Raw genomic sequence first — 15,636 nt, 5'->3', positions numbered from 1 at the left:
CAGTTCTCTCCCGAGCTTAGTGTCGCTCCACCCAGGTCCCACCCCCCGCATAAATGTGTCTGTCAGTCTTTCCACATGTCTTCTAGAAACCATGTGCCAATTTATAAGAAAGTGTGTGTTGTGTTTCATTCATGTGGCCCAGTTTCAAAAATGTGGTCATTGCTAGGTGATCCCCCCCCCCCCCCCATCATGTTTCAGGACTGAAGTCATGTCACCTCGTCATACATGTGTTACATATGTTCTACAAGCCCAGTGTACGTAATGTTGACCCAGCTAAAAGCTCTTTTTTTTTTTTCTTTTCTTGCTGCCATAATTTGCAAAGTGCCAATTACCGGTAAGTGCGTGTGTTCAGTGTGTGTGGAAATTCTCGTATCTCGAAGTGGATAATTTAAATGAGTGGAAGTGGACTGACGGAGAACAAATGCTGGATGTCAACGTTGTTGTGGCAATGATTTATCTGTTATATGACAGAGTGCAGAGTGTGAGTGTCAGAAACAGTTGCCCACTTCCCCTCTACTCGCTGTAAATTGTGCAGGTACTTAAAACATAACATCCCCCTAAACGTGGTGTACAGGGAGGCAGTAGCTCAGGAGTTGGCCGAGCAGAAAGGATGTAGAGCTCCCGGCTCAGTGGGCACTCTGATTGCCAGGAGGTCAGTCCGTGATTTAGAGGGGTGTTAATCCTTCCAGCAGATAACCTGGCGGTCAACAGCCGGCCCCCTCAGTTGCCCCCCCTCTCGTGCCAAAACACACGCGCACTCACTCTGCACTCATTCTTCCCTACACACACACACACACACACACACACACACACACACACTGTATTTGATGACTGTGTGTCTGAAGGGTTGACATAAAGTCAGATAAAACCTTAATGGGCACATACGGTCCGTTTCCGTCCTGTGAGCCCTGCCTCATTCCCTGAGGTGTCCCGGCCTCCCACTGGCCCCCCCCTGTCTGTCTGCTGGGAAATGCAGGCACCAGTCCTCCGCTTCGTCAAGCCTCGTCTTGCCCACTCAACAAGCTGCCGCGACACGTCCGTCACTGCCAGGTGTCACATGGCTCATATCACCACAGCTTAGCGTCTTCACGCTAAGCTGGAGATTTCCTGAGACAGAACATGTGAAGGGGCAGCGGGCAGTTTGTTTGCCAAAAACAAAACACAATTTTCATCAGCATTTTGTGGTTTTTGTGTGTTTTTTTTAATTTAATTTGTTTTACTTTTGCTTGAGGAGTGTACCTAGTCTGATTATACCAGGGTATCCATCTCAGTTAGCCGACGGGCCAGACGTGCTCTGTGAGTGATGAGTGGTGATGATCCGTCACAAGTCTGTGTAATCCTCACCGACGTGTGATTTCCCCGGGACAGATGAGAACCACACGGCAGCTGCGGAGTCCAGCCGGCTGCTGGATGTCCCTCGCTACCACTGTGAGGGGACCGAGTCGCCCTACCAGACCGGCCAGCTGCACCCAGCCATCCGGGTGGCTGACCTACTGCAGCACATCAACTTGATGAAGACCTCTGACAGCTACGGCTTCAAGGAGGAATATGAGGTCAGACCCCATGATTTTAGTCCACGGCACAACATAACCTAACACATGGTCGTAAGACTCGTATCTGTAGCTTATAGCGTAGCAAATTCAGGGTGGCCCTAAAGGGAAATGTGCTTCTCAAATTAAGTGACATAACCTAATCCCACTCAGATAATATTTTACAGCGCAAATAGGCCCTAGTAAATTAGCTGTTCTCATTTGGCCTGAGTTAGACTGACTATTGAATGCTATGGGAGAGACCTATTGAGTTAAGTATATATTATCATTTGTTATACATTTTAGTGAATAATTTCCCTGTGCAACTTCTTCCCATGAGTCTCAGGATATTATCTAGCAACAAAAACACTTGGATCTATGAAAGTCACCAGACCTTTGGGGGAAGGTGTTGTGAGAGACATTTATCTCGCCTTAGGCCAGTTTTGACACATTGTTCCACCAGACCCTCCTTGCATTTAGGAGGAAATGATCCCCACCCTTTCCACTTAACTTTAGACGGTCAGTTTCACTATTCATTTGTCTTTAAAAAAAGTCAGTATTCCTATAGCGCAGAAATAAATGCAAAAGAGACCATAAATGTCAGGGATGTTGTCACATCCTGTCAAGGTTCAGCACAGTTTACTTTTCATCTGGAAGGGCGACCACAGCCCTGCAGACTGGGTTTCCTTTCAGCAAGCGGTTTGCCCGTAAGGCACTCCTCATCGCCTGCAGATTGTTAGAGACATTCTGAATCTTTCTGCAGCCTGGTTGTTTAAAGGCTTAGTTCAGTAGTGGTTGTGTATTCAGAATGTCACGATGTTCAGATTCTGTTGTAATATTTCAAGTCATCACAGTGGTAAAAAACTAAACATATATTTCCTGAGTGTCAAACCACATACATTGTTTATGATTTGTACCTTTGTTCTTCAACAGGCAGTAAAAAAGTACAACACCGTTTCCAGAAAAGTTGGGATGCTGTGAAAAATGCAAATAAAGACAGAATGCAATGATGTGCACATAATTTATCCAAATATTTAATTGAAAATAGTACAAAGACAAAACATCAAATGTTGAAACAGATTTTTTTTAAAGGTTTTTGGAAAATATGTCCTCCAAAATCTGTATATATTGTTCAGCATTAATGATGCCTTCACAGATGTGCAAGAAGTCACCAATGCCATGTGCACTAATGCGCCCCCATACCATCACGGATGCTGGCTTTTGAACTGTTTGCTGATTACAAGCCGGATGGTCCCTCTCCTCTTTAGTCCACAGGACACGGTGTCCATGATTCCCAAAAATAATTTCACATTTTGATTTCTCAGACCACAGGACAGTTTTCTCATTTCACCTCCATCTTTAATGAGTGTGGGCCCAGGGAAGACGGTGGCGTTTCTGGATCTTGTTTATGTATGGTTTCTGCTTTGCATTTGTGGATGCAGCAACATACTGTGTTCACAGACAATGGTTTTTGGAAGTGTTCCTGAGCCCAGGCATTGATGTCCACTACAGAATCGTGTCTGTTTTTAATGTAGTGCCGCCTAAGGGCCTGTAGATCACAGCCATCCAATACTGGTTTTCAGCCTTGTCCCTTGTGTACAGAGATTTCTCAGGATTCTCTGAATAATTTAATAATATTATTTAATTATTCTCCGGGTTCTCCGAATTTAATAATATTATGTACTGTAGATGAGATACCTAAACTCTTTGCAATTTTACATTGAGAAAGTATTCTTAAATTGTTGCACTATATGCCTGCGCAGTCTTTCACAGAGTGGTGAACCCCTCCCCGTCTTAACTTCTGAAAGACTCAGACTCTTTGGGATGCTCTTTGTATAACCAGTCATGTTACTGACCTGTGGCCACATTCAGGGATATTTCTGTTATAGAAACCCTTGGGCTGGCTGCCTAAACGTTTTTTCGACCTGTCCATGAAGAAAATTTCGAAAATGCATTGTAATTCATCCATTACTTAAGAAAATATGAATTTTTCTATGAATATGGTACTAAGGAACAGAAATGGATAGCTAATCTGCTTTTAACGAACTTGCTCTTTGGATCTTGTGCAGATGTGTCTGGATCTTGTGTAGATCTTGTGCAGATGTGTCTGATCTTGTGCAGATGTGTCTGCTACCAGCTACAAGCATCTTAGTGAGATAAGTTTCTGTACTGACAGTGAAACAGTAAAGATATTTAAAGCTAGTGAAATCGCCCAGAATTAAGACTGCCATGTTTATTTGCTATGTTTTCTATACATTAAAAAGTTAGCTATGGTAATGCTTCCGCCTGCATTTTAATTTGGTGAAGAATTAGACAGGCAGCTAGGTAATGTGTTCATATTTTGCCTGTGATTGCCTGTGAAACCATGAAATGGTCTCAGAGTAAGAGGCCACAAATGGAAGCTACGTTAGCAAGCTGACCACAAACCTAAACATATCACTGACAAACATTTTTAATAAAATGTTAAATAAAGTCAAAATATCTAATTCATTTCATTAGCTCCCTGTAACTGCTTTATACAATTCAAGTAAGTTTTAACTTTTGGAAAATGAATTGTTAACTAGTGAGCCAGTGACTAAAGCTATGGTAGAGGTTCTAGGAGGTGAGGAGGAACAGGCTGGAGTTGGAACACAGAGTGGCCCAGAGAGTAGTGAGACAGTGACTGAACCAACAGAGAGACAGAAGTGAGCAAGGTTTTGATTTATGGATTATAGAAATAAAATCCTGACAAATGAGCATATACATTCTTATTGTGAGTTTAGGTAGTTATATTGTATTGTAATGTGGAAATATTGAATAAATACCGTATAAAGCTTCATATTAAAATACAAGTATTTTAATAGTCGTTTTCCTGTTAGTTACCCTATCGGCTTCATGGGAATTCTTTTGAGTTTCAGGAAATTTGCTTTAAAATAACAAACATATCCATGGAGAAATTATTAAAAAATATTATTAAGATAGGGAGGGCCTCTAAAATTATAATCTTTTAAAATTGGGGTGGGGCGGCCAACGTCGCCTATCACTATGCGCCTAGCTATGCCCCCCGACACGCCCCTGACCACGTCCACCACCTAAGCTCTTTTTTGATTCAGGCAAAACCCTGACATTGTAGCCAAGAAAATATGTCCCTTTTGCCACCATATGTTTATTGTTACCTCAGATGTGCCAAAAACTTGATTGTCCTTGGGCAGATCGACAATAGAAAAGTAAAAAGAAACCTGCCTTTAATTTATTGCAGTGAGATAAAATCAAGTGTTTAGAGACGTACTTCGTCAATAACGTGTAGACTAACAGTGAAGGCTTCTTATGGGCCTTTTCCCCACAATGCAGCATAAAAGAGAATGAGATTAAGAAATTATAATTAAATACAAAATTGGAGAAAGTAGTCTTGACTACCGTACTAACTCATTTCTGTTCTGTGTGTTGTGCAGAGTTTTTTTGAAGGTCAATCTGCCTCCTGGGATGTGGCAAAGAAAGAAACCAATAGAACCAAGAACCGTTATGGAAATATCATTGCATGTAAGTCTTGTACAACTTAAAATAGCCATTTTCCTCATCCTGTTCAGTGGCAGGCTTTTAACCGAACCAATCCATCTGTTGTCGTGTACATACCTGACTTTTATTATTGTAATCCAGGAAATCCTTTTGAATAATGTAGAGCTCGTGTCAATGAAACGCCACCTAGTCGGCCTGGTTAACCCATGTCTTTTACAGACGATCATTCTAGAGTGATCCTGCAACCAATGGAAGACGACCCTTCCTCTGACTACATCAACGCCAACTACATTGACGTAAGTGGCGCAGCCTCCTCCATTGGCGAACGTGCGCGACACAACCGTCCTTCTCTCGTATGTGAGGCCTTCTACGCATGCCTTTGTCAACAATACGAATTGCAGCTTTTATTTTCCTCTTTCGGTCAAAGTGCTTTGTACTCACTGACATTGTTGTGCTTTCTTTCACCCTTGCCTATGATTTGGGCTGTAGATATGGCTGTACAGGGATGTAAGTATCACTGTATGGGACCCCACCACACGTTTCCCACTGTCCCTTTGTCGTCTGCCTCTGGTTAATCCTAACGACATCTGCACGGAAACGCACGAGAACCCCCCCCTCCCACCCCCACCCCCCCCCCACCCCCCGCCCCCTCCGCCATTATTATTTGACTCTGCCATGCCGTGGTCCATCAGCTTCTCTGACTTCACCTTGTCCTCATTCCTGATGTGTACATCCCTGATCCATGTGCTACATAGAGATGGAAAAGAGTGCCCTCTTTTGTATCTGTCTCGTTGTGGAGTCTGTGAGCACACGGGTAGCGTCATTGAGGCCATCTCCTGTTTTGAACGAAGCAAAGGTGGTTGATTTGCTGCCAGTGTTTGCTCGTGAGCAAAATGAATTGGCTGATGCCTCCTGATGAACTGGGCCCACCTATTGGAATTCTCACCCAGTTTAATTTTCAAAATGGTGGAAGCCCTCAATGGCAGTGTCCATGCATAAAACAGGTTTCATCCATCTAGAGGCCTCTGTCATTCTCTAAGGTGGACTACTGTTTTTCCGATAGGAATGGTTGTCATATTTACAAAATCGTGGCCATATCTTTGTTTCTTTTTTTTTGTCTTCTCCCTTTAGTGTGCCAGTACCCAGCCAAATCAAATCTGATAGGGATCATTTCAGTTGTTGGGACTTATGACCTACTTACTACTTAAAGGAACTTGCTAATAAGCAGCTTATTACAAGATGTTCTATTTCATACAAAGTCATCAGTAATCCGGCATTCTAAGCAATAAAGCCAACCTTTATAGAGCAATAACTGTTCTTTGACTTGACACATAGCAGCCGTTGAAAACTCCTGCAGTCTGATCTGTGGGTGAGGCAAGGTGTGCAGTGTCATATCGTTGCTGCTCTACTGTATACAAAATTATGACCTAATGAACTGAAGGTTTTATGTTCACTGCACTTTTCAGGGATATCAAAGACCAAGCCATTACATTGCAACTCAAGGTAAGAAAAAGCACCCACTTTCCCTCTAAATAAGGAAATGGGTAGTATTGTTTTGGATGTATTATTGGAAATGTATCAGATTATACTGTATTTAGTTCGGATATTGTATTTATTTGAAATGACTTATTGATGTCCTCTCCAGGGCCTGTCCATGAGACAGTTTATGATTTCTGGAGGATGGTCTGGCAAGAGCAGTCTGCTTGTATCGTGATGGTCACCAACCTGGTGGAGGTCGGACGGGTAGGTCATTTAGTACCATTTCTGTCAGAACCCAACAGGAGGCCGATCTGATCTGCCCAAATGTGTTGATTTAAATGAATTGAATGCTCATGTTCTTGTAGGTGAAGTGTTACAAGTACTGGCCCGATGACGCTGAGGTCTACGGTGATTTCAAAGTGACGTTTGTGGAGGTGGAACCCCTTGCTGAATATGTCGTCCGAACCTTCACCTTAGAGAGGGTGAGTCGGTCCTTTACCCACCTGACATGCTGTATATATTTAACGGATGTGAATTTAGATTGAACTCCGCCCCGATGACCAATAGCACATGTTCACCTCCGTTAGAGAGGTTTCAATGAGCTGCGGGAGGTGAAGCAGTTCCACTTCACCGGCTGGCCTGACCACGGAGTGCCATATCACGCCACAGGCCTCCTGTCCTTCATCCGCCGGGTCAAGATCTCCAACCCCCCCAGTGCTGGGCCCATTGTGGTTCATTGCAGGTAAGCCCCTAACACCAGGCTGGAATGGATACTGCTGGATGTGTTGTTCTCCATGCTTATTTATCATGGCCGTCGAATTGCTAGCAATGAGAATTGGCGCTAACGACAAGTGGCTAAGATTTTATGCGTTCAGAAACAAAAGTGTCAATGGATGCTGATTAGTCAAGTTTTCTTTTGAGTCCTCCATTGTCAGCCTTGAGTGGATCTTCTCTGGAATAAAATGTAATTATGATGAATAAACTGTTATTCCGCATGATCTAAAAGATCACTTTTAACCCGATGAATGGGAGGACTAAATCACGTAAATGTTAAAACTGAAGTATTACAATTTGATGTCAGCTGGGAACAGATCTTGAGGTACCACTACTTTGGCCTCAGGTCCATGATGTGATATATAAAACCACAATTACCACATGCATTAACAGTATTATACAAAAGTAATCAATACAAAAATAATTCTCACAATTTTTGGGGCATTGGGCATTGCACATACACTAGATTAATGCTTGAACCACTTTTTAAAAAGATATTGCAAGATTTTGCCAATTGAAGCCATTGAAGGGGGAGGAGATGGAAGAGGGTTCCTTTTAAAGCATGTGGTGCTTTTCTTATAGTGAAAGAATTTAAAATTAAAAAATTATGCAAGAGCTGGTGTGATGTTCTATATGTGCGGTGGCTTTAACAGATTCTCAGACTGCATGAGAAAACAGGTGCATCCGATTCATTTCCCTTTGATCTTTAACGTAATGGGGTTGGGGTGTGACAGCAGTCAAGCGCATGCAGCACATGCTACAACTTGAACCATCGCTGTGCTACAGACCAAAACGTTGCTGTGCCCCTAAACACAGGATGTGGTCGTGGTGGATGTCGCCGAACCAGCGCACACGCTTTTCAATTTAGTCGTATGCAACGGGAATCCTAGTTTATTGATGTGTGCAATGCGCACACGGCCGGGTGTGTAGACTGTTCCAGTGTAGTGGTGCCTCAGCCAAGCTCACCTTCCAGTCCTCCCCCCTGCCCTCTCTCCCTGGTCAGCGCCGGAGCGGGACGGACGGGCTGCTACATCGTCATCGACATCATGCTGGACATGGCGGAGCGGGAGGGCGTGGTGGACATCTACAACTGCGTGAAGGCCCTGCGTTCCCGGCGCATCAACATGGTACAGACCGAGGTGACTACTAGGCCCACCCCACCGCCACACGCACCTCGCCTAACGCCATTCGCCATTACCTGTCCGTCTGTGCATTTCATGCTGCTCTGTGTGTGGACTGTGTGGAGACGGCGTGTGTGTCGTCGTCCCCCCCCCATCCCCCTGACTGCCGTGTCTGTCGGTCTGACGCAGGAGCAGTATATCTTCATCCACGACGCCATCCTGGAGGCGTGTCTGTGTGGAGAGACGGCCATCCCCGCCTGCGAGTACAAAGCGGCCTATTACGACATGATTAGGATAGACTCACAGAGCAACTCCTCACACCTCAAGGATGAATTCCAGGTACAGCCCCCCACACACACACAAACGGTTTTGCGGTCGCGCAAACTTTCAGTTCACCACTTGGGCTTTCAGCGCTTGATGTTAATTATGGCTTGCACAACAGTGTTGTAGTGAAATACATGCAAATATGCTCGGACGTGCCTCCCAAATCTTACCTTATAGCACTCTGGAACTCTGCCCGTGTGTACCAACACTGTCTCCACTGGCCGGTGGTTTTATTTGGGTTGTTTTCAGACCCTGAACTCGGTGACCCCGCAGCCCCAACCTGAGGACTGCAGCATCGCTCTGCTGCCCAGGAACCACGAGAAGAACCGCTTCATGGACATGTTACCCCCAGACCGCTGTCTGCCCTTCCTCATCACCATTGACGGGGAGAGCAGCAACTATATCAATGCTGCCCTCATGGATGTAAGTGTCCTCTCCCCTCATGCACGCTAAAACACTCCCACACAGACACATACGTCACCAGGCTTTCTGGGTGCACTGGATGTTACCTGTATGTACAGTAAACACAGGAAGCTAGAGACAAATCCAGGTGTGTTCTTCTGTTTTCTGCACTCTTCTGAAATCTGTAGGAGGACTGCTGTTCCCTGTATTTAAAAAGAAAGATGTGCCCAAAATCTTTAATTATTTTTAATTAAATCTTTAAGTAGTGAATGTGAATGAAGATATTGGGGGTTGGAGTGAGGCATTTTACGTTAAAAAAAACATTATTGACTAAATTCTTCAATATGGCTGTTGATGTGTTCCCAAAGTACATTTGAGCTTTTCATCTTTTCGGTTTGCAAATAAAGCAAAAGTCCAATATTTTCTTTTTAATACTTTTTTGAAAAGGGTGAGGTAAGTGAAACAGTGCAGTGTATAATCACAATGTATTTTATTATTATTCCTACCTTTAGTCCTGCAAGTAGTTTACTACAGTCTCTACACATTACAACAGTATGCAAGTAGTTTACTACAGTCTCCACACATTACAACAGTATGCAAGTAGTTTACTACAGTCTCTACACATTACAACAGTATGCGAGTAGTTTACTACAGTCTCCACACATTACAACAGTATGCAAGTAGTTTACTACAGTCTCTACACATTACAACAGTATGCAAGTAGTTTACTACAGTCTCTACACATTACAACAGTATGCAAGTAGTTTACTACAGTCTCTACACATTACAACAGTATGCAAGTAGTTTACTACAGTCTCTACAACAGTATGCATTACTTTTAGATGAGGATTCTCTCTCAGTCTGATGTCAGAATCTGTGCCAGAATGTGAATCCATCTTCTAGGAGTCCATCTTGTCATAGTTTTGTTAATAAAGGAGACACCCCTTGGCTGTTACCATTTACCTGCCTGCCATATAAAGCTGAAAAAAGGCCAAAGGTGACTTGACACATGCTGAACCTGAGTGACTAACAAATCACAGGTGCAATGTACATTTGACTAATCAGATGTGTGGCCTGAACGTATACATTTTACAATCAGTTTTTGCTAGAATGCCTGTAGGCCTATTATAGTATGGCGGCATACGGACATAGACCGGGAAGACCCTGGGAGATGGTATTACATGTGCAGAGAAGCCGAATTTTGCCAGATCATGAGCTATTTTATTTTGAGGGTAATGTTAAATCACTTCCTCGTACGCTTCACAAACTCTTGGACTTTTTCTAACCAAGCCGTCAGAAGAATATCAGGTAATTTCTGAACTTTTCACTTCTCAATAAATAAATGCTTCTAACTATACTGGATTTGTTTCATGGCTTAATAAAGGTGTATGTCAGCAGAACCCCCATTTAACTTCTATTTGGTCGCTGGAAGCATGTCTCCACCGTGGATGGCTCTGACCCTAAGAGTTCCGTTGTCATTGAAACATGAGGCCCTCGGCGTCCCGTGCATGTTCATACATCCACGCGTCGTTCATTGTGACAGATGTACCGTGTTGCCATCGGTCGTGTGCTTGTCCTCCGTAAATGTCTGCCGACTCGGCGCCACCAGATGTCACATGGTTGCTCGTTGACTTCCTCCCCCCCCTGCAGAGCTACAGGCAGCCGGCAGCCTTTATCGTGACCCAGCATCCTCTGCCCAACACGGTGAAAGACTTCTGGAGGCTGGTCTACGACTACGGCTGCACATCCCTGGTGATGCTCAATGAGGTCGACTTGGCACAGGTAACGCGTGAATCCGTGAGTCCACGTCGACGAGGCGTTTAGGGGTTTAGGAATGGGGGAGGTTGTGTGTGTGTGTGTGTGTGTGTGGCGGGGGGGGGGGGGTATTTTGAGTTTTTGTTTGAGTGGAGGCACTCGTCCGTTTCTGAGCCCGTCGCTGTCGTCCGTCAGGGCTGTCCCCAGTATTGGCCCGAAGAGGGGACACTCCGCTACGGTCCCGTCCAGGTGGAATGTATGTCCTGCTCCATGGACTGTGACGTCATCAGCCGTCTGTTCAGAATATGTAACCTCACCAGGGTGAGTGGCCGCGCACGATACCCATATAATACCAGTCATGGTCATGACAGCAGGACGGCTGGACGCTGATGTTTCCGGCCCTGACGCCCGCGTGTGTGTTCATGTGTTCTCTGCAGCCTCAGGAGGGCTACCTGATGGTCAGACAGTTCCAGTATCTGGGCTGGGCGGCCCACAGGGAGGTGCCGGCGTCCAAGCGCTCCTTCCTCAAGCTCATTCTGCAGGTGGACAAGTGGCAGGAGGAGTGCGAGGAGGGAGAGGGACGCACCATCATTCACTGCCTGTGAGTGTACGCACGCACGTGCATGCCAACACACATACATGCACACCCGTACGCACAGATACACCACCGCCACAAAACTTTGATTAATCTAAAATTAGAAGGGACCTTGCAGTACATGAAAGGACAGCGGTGAACATTACAAGGCGGTTCTCACTTCTTTGTCTTGGCCTTTACGGTCACTGAAGGAATGACGTTTGGCAGTTAAATTCAGCAGAGATGGTGTTTTTTTTTTTTAGATTGAGTGGAACAACCAGCATTCCAGGTTTTCCTTTAATGAGTGTCTGGACATGACATCGAAGTGCATAGGACGTACAGATCCTGTTGCATAATCAAAATGAGCTCATTTTCAAGAAGAGAGCTCACTTTGAGACGGCTTGACGGATTCAACAGTTAGCCATGTCCAGTTCCGCCTGTTTTCAAGTGTTTTGGATATATTGTCTTAAAAGTATTAATGTTTTACAATTATAAGGGTTATTTTTAATCATGGTAGCTTCACGGAAGACCGTAGGTTTACCTAATTCAACAGTTACATGCCAGCCCGACCCACATACAGGCATCCAAACAACACCCTCACCATCACTTTCTCACAACCGCCTCCTCTCTTTCACAAGTCTGGCGGTTCAATAGACAAACAACCTCCCTCCTCCCCACCTCGTTGCAGGAACGGAGGCGGCCGCAGTGGGATGTTCTGTGCCATCAGCATCGTCTGTGAGATGATCAAGCGGCAGAACGTGGTGGACGTGTTCCACGCCGTCAAGAGCCTGAGGAACAGCAAGCCAAACATGGTGGACAGCCCGGTAAGACGGGCCAGCAGGCCCACAGCCACGTACTAGCACGTTCCTTAAACGGTTAACACCTAACTGAACTCCACGTTTATCCCGACTGGGTGTCCTCAATGTGGCTCCCCATAAAGAAATGTATTACACCGGGGGTCATCTTTTCGGACGCTTTATCTTCAGCACGTTTGCATTGGAGACTGTGAACTTAAATTATCTACATGTTTATTATTGACACCCTTGCTTTGTTGAGGAGATAGTTATTTTGCCTGTATGGCATCATTCAATTAGATTTTCCAGTGGTTAGGTAGTCAATAAACGTTCGATATTATGAAGAAGTTGAGAAATCTCACTCTATCTTGGAACTGTTGCACAGTTTGGCCAAGTTGGTAATTTAGCAATATGGGGAAGGGCCAGTCAACCCATTCATTAGAGATTTTTGATCCATCACTGCCTCGTATGCTGATTGCTTTTACCATCATTTAAAATATTTTCATTCAAGTAAAATGTTCCTAAGGAAATGCATACAATTGTATAATTTCACTTTGAGATATTTGTGCGGACAAAAATCTAATTGTTTGTCCTCTTAAATTCTTCTTGGGTAATTGCTTTGTTAAAGAACAAATAACCATCTTTAGCTCAATCAGTTATGTCCAACCAGAAACTGGAATGACAATGGCTAGCTCCAATTGTGTGTGTTCTAGCTTTTCCGCAGGCATTTATGTGAAAGTATCCGTGTCAATATTAAATACGTTGGTGCGTGATTTTGCTGCCTACTCTACACAGTGCCCACTGTTACTGTGTGGTTGGATACAGCCAAGGGAGTTTGCATATCAAATGTGAAATCAATCTTTCATGTTCAGATTGACACACTGGCTGGGTTAAATTAACCCCTGGAGTACCAAACTAAATGCTAGCCTAGAAACAAACAAATTGGAAAAGAACAAGCTTATTTATCACTCGACTAATTCTCTTCATACTTTCCTGGACTTGCTGATGTAGCATAACAATGAACATCAAACTGCTTTCATGGATAATTATTGAATAAAACATTAACTTCTGTGCTTTTTATATCATGATAAAGGTACTATTTACTATATTTGTTTTAATCCCATATACTATAATCTCATACATTGTAATGCTGTATATTATTTGGGAGATGTTTTGCAAAAACATAGAGAATTATGTTTTTGCTAAATATTACCAATTTACAGTGAAGTTCTAAAACTTAAAAGAGAAATCGGTTCCATGCACAATAGAATTGTTAAATTATTGTGTTTACAATATAACTACAAATGTATGGTACATAAAGAAAGTATGTGTTATATGTCTAGGGATGTTTGCTAAATCAAAAGTTTGAGAAAACATTTAAACAGGGGTTTTGATTCAACCCATTCATTATATTGAATGTATATTAATTTCTCCTTTTTATATATTAATTATTTCATTTGGAACTGATTCACATATTATGACGAATGACTCCAAACAGTTAAAAAAATTGCACGCAGTTCCGTGCTAACCTAGTTTATAGATACTGTTGATCCTATATACAATTTTAGCATGAGCCTAAGCAACTACTAATTTCTAGGGAGATTATTTACTAGACCGTACCGAAACACCACACGTCGATTTGTGTAGCAGATTGTGTGAATACATTGTAACTGATTGACATTGTAAGTGATATTGTCAAAAATATAAAACAATGATGATGTTCTGCACCACTGACAAGTGTACCAATGAGACCAATGTTAAGTTTAGGAACTTTATTGTTGTGGGCAAACATGAAAGACACCACATCCTTTCCAGAGAAATGCATTAGTGTCTGTCTGCAGCTTTGTGTAAAATTCACATCCAAAATCTACTGCCAGAGAATTGTTAGAAATTCACTTATTTAAAGGGACGCTGTATAGAATCTCGCCTCTAACATTTACAAGACTGAATTTAAGCAATTACATGACTTGTCTCTTCCCTTACCGAATAAGACTGGAGTAGTATTATCTGGTCCAGGGTGGTAAAGGGTGGGCTTCTGTTTAGTACTGTGACTGTCTATAGTGAGCATTAGGGGTCTACAAGTGAATGCAAACTGGCGAGGCTGGCGAGAAAGTTTCATTGAGGAATATCTCAGGCACTTGTAGAATCAAACAAAAACAATTATTAGCTTAAAAAATGTACTCTTCTGGTCATTTATGTTTCTATTTTTGACAGTAGTAATTCTGAATTCTGTGATCAAACTTCTGGTTGTCATGTTGTCTGCATGTTCATTGGCCTTTGTACTGTAGGATGTGAATCATGTTTAGCACCTCAGGGGTTCACACTTGGTCTGTTTTCCTTTAAACAGGAGCAGTACCGCTTCTGCTATGACCTTGCTCTGGAGTTCATCGAGACATCTTAACCGAGAAGACGCAGTGAAACAGAACTTTGGATGTTGGCAGCCATTCCACTTACCATTACTCCTTTGGAGGCGGTCGTCATTGACTAAGCCCATACAGACTGCTACAAATGGTTTTGGATTTTTTGAAAACTCTTTAATGTTTCTAACTGTACGATGTGAGTGGTTTGTAAATGTCTCCATTTTACAGTACTTCACAGTGTCCAGTGCCACAGAAACAAGGCCTCCTGGTCTCATTTGCTTCAATGTCTTTTGCAGATTTAGTTGTTTTTATGTACAGCCATTGTAAAAACGGTAACACGAAAGCCAAGGTGTTGCATGCAAAAAAAGTAATTTTTTTCTATATTAGCGGCATTATTGTCAATGAACAATATATATATATATATATATATATATATATATATATATATATATATATATATATAGAAGTCAATCACAAATATGGAAGAAAAAACACTGCACTCTATACATGAATATAAGTGCTAACATGTGACATGGCTTGGTAATGTTTGTATCGTGCACTGATGGCTGGCTCATTTTGTTTTTATTCTGAAGCAAATCTTAATCATAAGCCAAAGACTTATGTAAATATGTCTATATGGATAAAGCACATTGTTTGTATTTATTGTTTATTTGCATTCCTTTTTGAAGGCTAAAAACAATCATCTTCATTCCATGTTTACTCATTACTTTAAACCGTAAACATTTAATGTAGTTTTTAAGTATTATGATACATTTGAGTAGAAGTACCTTGTTTTGAAATGTTTCTTATCCTCGATGTGATCTGACCGTGGATTATTTGTGTAAAAATGCTTGTGAATTCTGCCCATGCAGATAGAATATCAGAAGGTCAAGTGTTGACCATAAAAGAGTTCTATTTTTTTCTGATGATCTGTCAGCTTGTATTGGTAATTTAGAAAAACTAAAGGAACACAGTGGGGGAAAAAATTATATTCAGTATTAGAAACAGCTTATTAGGATGTAACCCCAC

The 15,636-nt window shown here is 42.7% G+C and overlaps 1 protein-coding gene across 23 annotated transcripts in view; it reads left to right on the top strand.

Moving 5' to 3' along the window:
• Positions 1 to 15,035, top strand: part of ptprk (protein tyrosine phosphatase receptor type K) — a 139,308-nt gene extending 124,273 nt beyond the window's left edge. For 4 of the 23 annotated variants that reach the window (XM_029114464.2, XM_029114470.2, XM_029114467.2 and 1 more), the window contains 18 exons: positions 323 to 334; positions 1,369 to 1,553; positions 4,961 to 5,048; positions 5,244 to 5,377; positions 5,514 to 5,531; positions 6,491 to 6,527; positions 6,670 to 6,767; positions 6,869 to 6,985; positions 7,091 to 7,245; positions 8,263 to 8,416; positions 8,588 to 8,737; positions 8,972 to 9,145; positions 10,415 to 10,432; positions 10,775 to 10,921; positions 11,075 to 11,200; positions 11,317 to 11,480; positions 12,142 to 12,277; positions 14,595 to 15,035. In XM_029114464.2, the coding sequence (XP_028970297.1) occupies positions 323 to 334; positions 1,369 to 1,553; positions 4,961 to 5,048; positions 5,244 to 5,377; positions 5,514 to 5,531; positions 6,491 to 6,527; positions 6,670 to 6,767; positions 6,869 to 6,985; positions 7,091 to 7,245; positions 8,263 to 8,416; positions 8,588 to 8,737; positions 8,972 to 9,145; positions 10,415 to 10,432; positions 10,775 to 10,921; positions 11,075 to 11,200; positions 11,317 to 11,480; positions 12,142 to 12,277; positions 14,595 to 14,648 (1,967 nt within the window). In that variant the 3' untranslated portion in view covers positions 14,649 to 15,035. The remainder of the gene's footprint in view (positions 1 to 322; positions 335 to 1,368; positions 1,554 to 4,960; positions 5,049 to 5,243; positions 5,378 to 5,513; positions 5,532 to 6,490; positions 6,528 to 6,669; positions 6,768 to 6,868; positions 6,986 to 7,090; positions 7,246 to 8,262; positions 8,417 to 8,587; positions 8,738 to 8,971; positions 9,146 to 10,414; positions 10,433 to 10,774; positions 10,922 to 11,074; positions 11,201 to 11,316; positions 11,481 to 12,141; positions 12,278 to 14,594) is intronic. The other 19 variants (XM_029114474.2, XM_029114478.2, XM_029114481.2 and 16 more) reach the window with 17 other exon arrangements.
• The last annotated feature ends 601 nt before the right edge of the window (positions 15,036 to 15,636 follow it).

This window comes from Esox lucius, chromosome 18 (assembly GCF_011004845.1).
Source record: "Esox lucius isolate fEsoLuc1 chromosome 18, fEsoLuc1.pri, whole genome shotgun sequence".
Classification (NCBI taxonomy): Eukaryota; Metazoa; Chordata; class Actinopteri; order Esociformes; family Esocidae; genus Esox; species Esox lucius.
The sequence above is the reverse complement of the archived record's forward strand: the minus strand, read 5'-3'. Positions and strand labels throughout refer to the sequence as shown.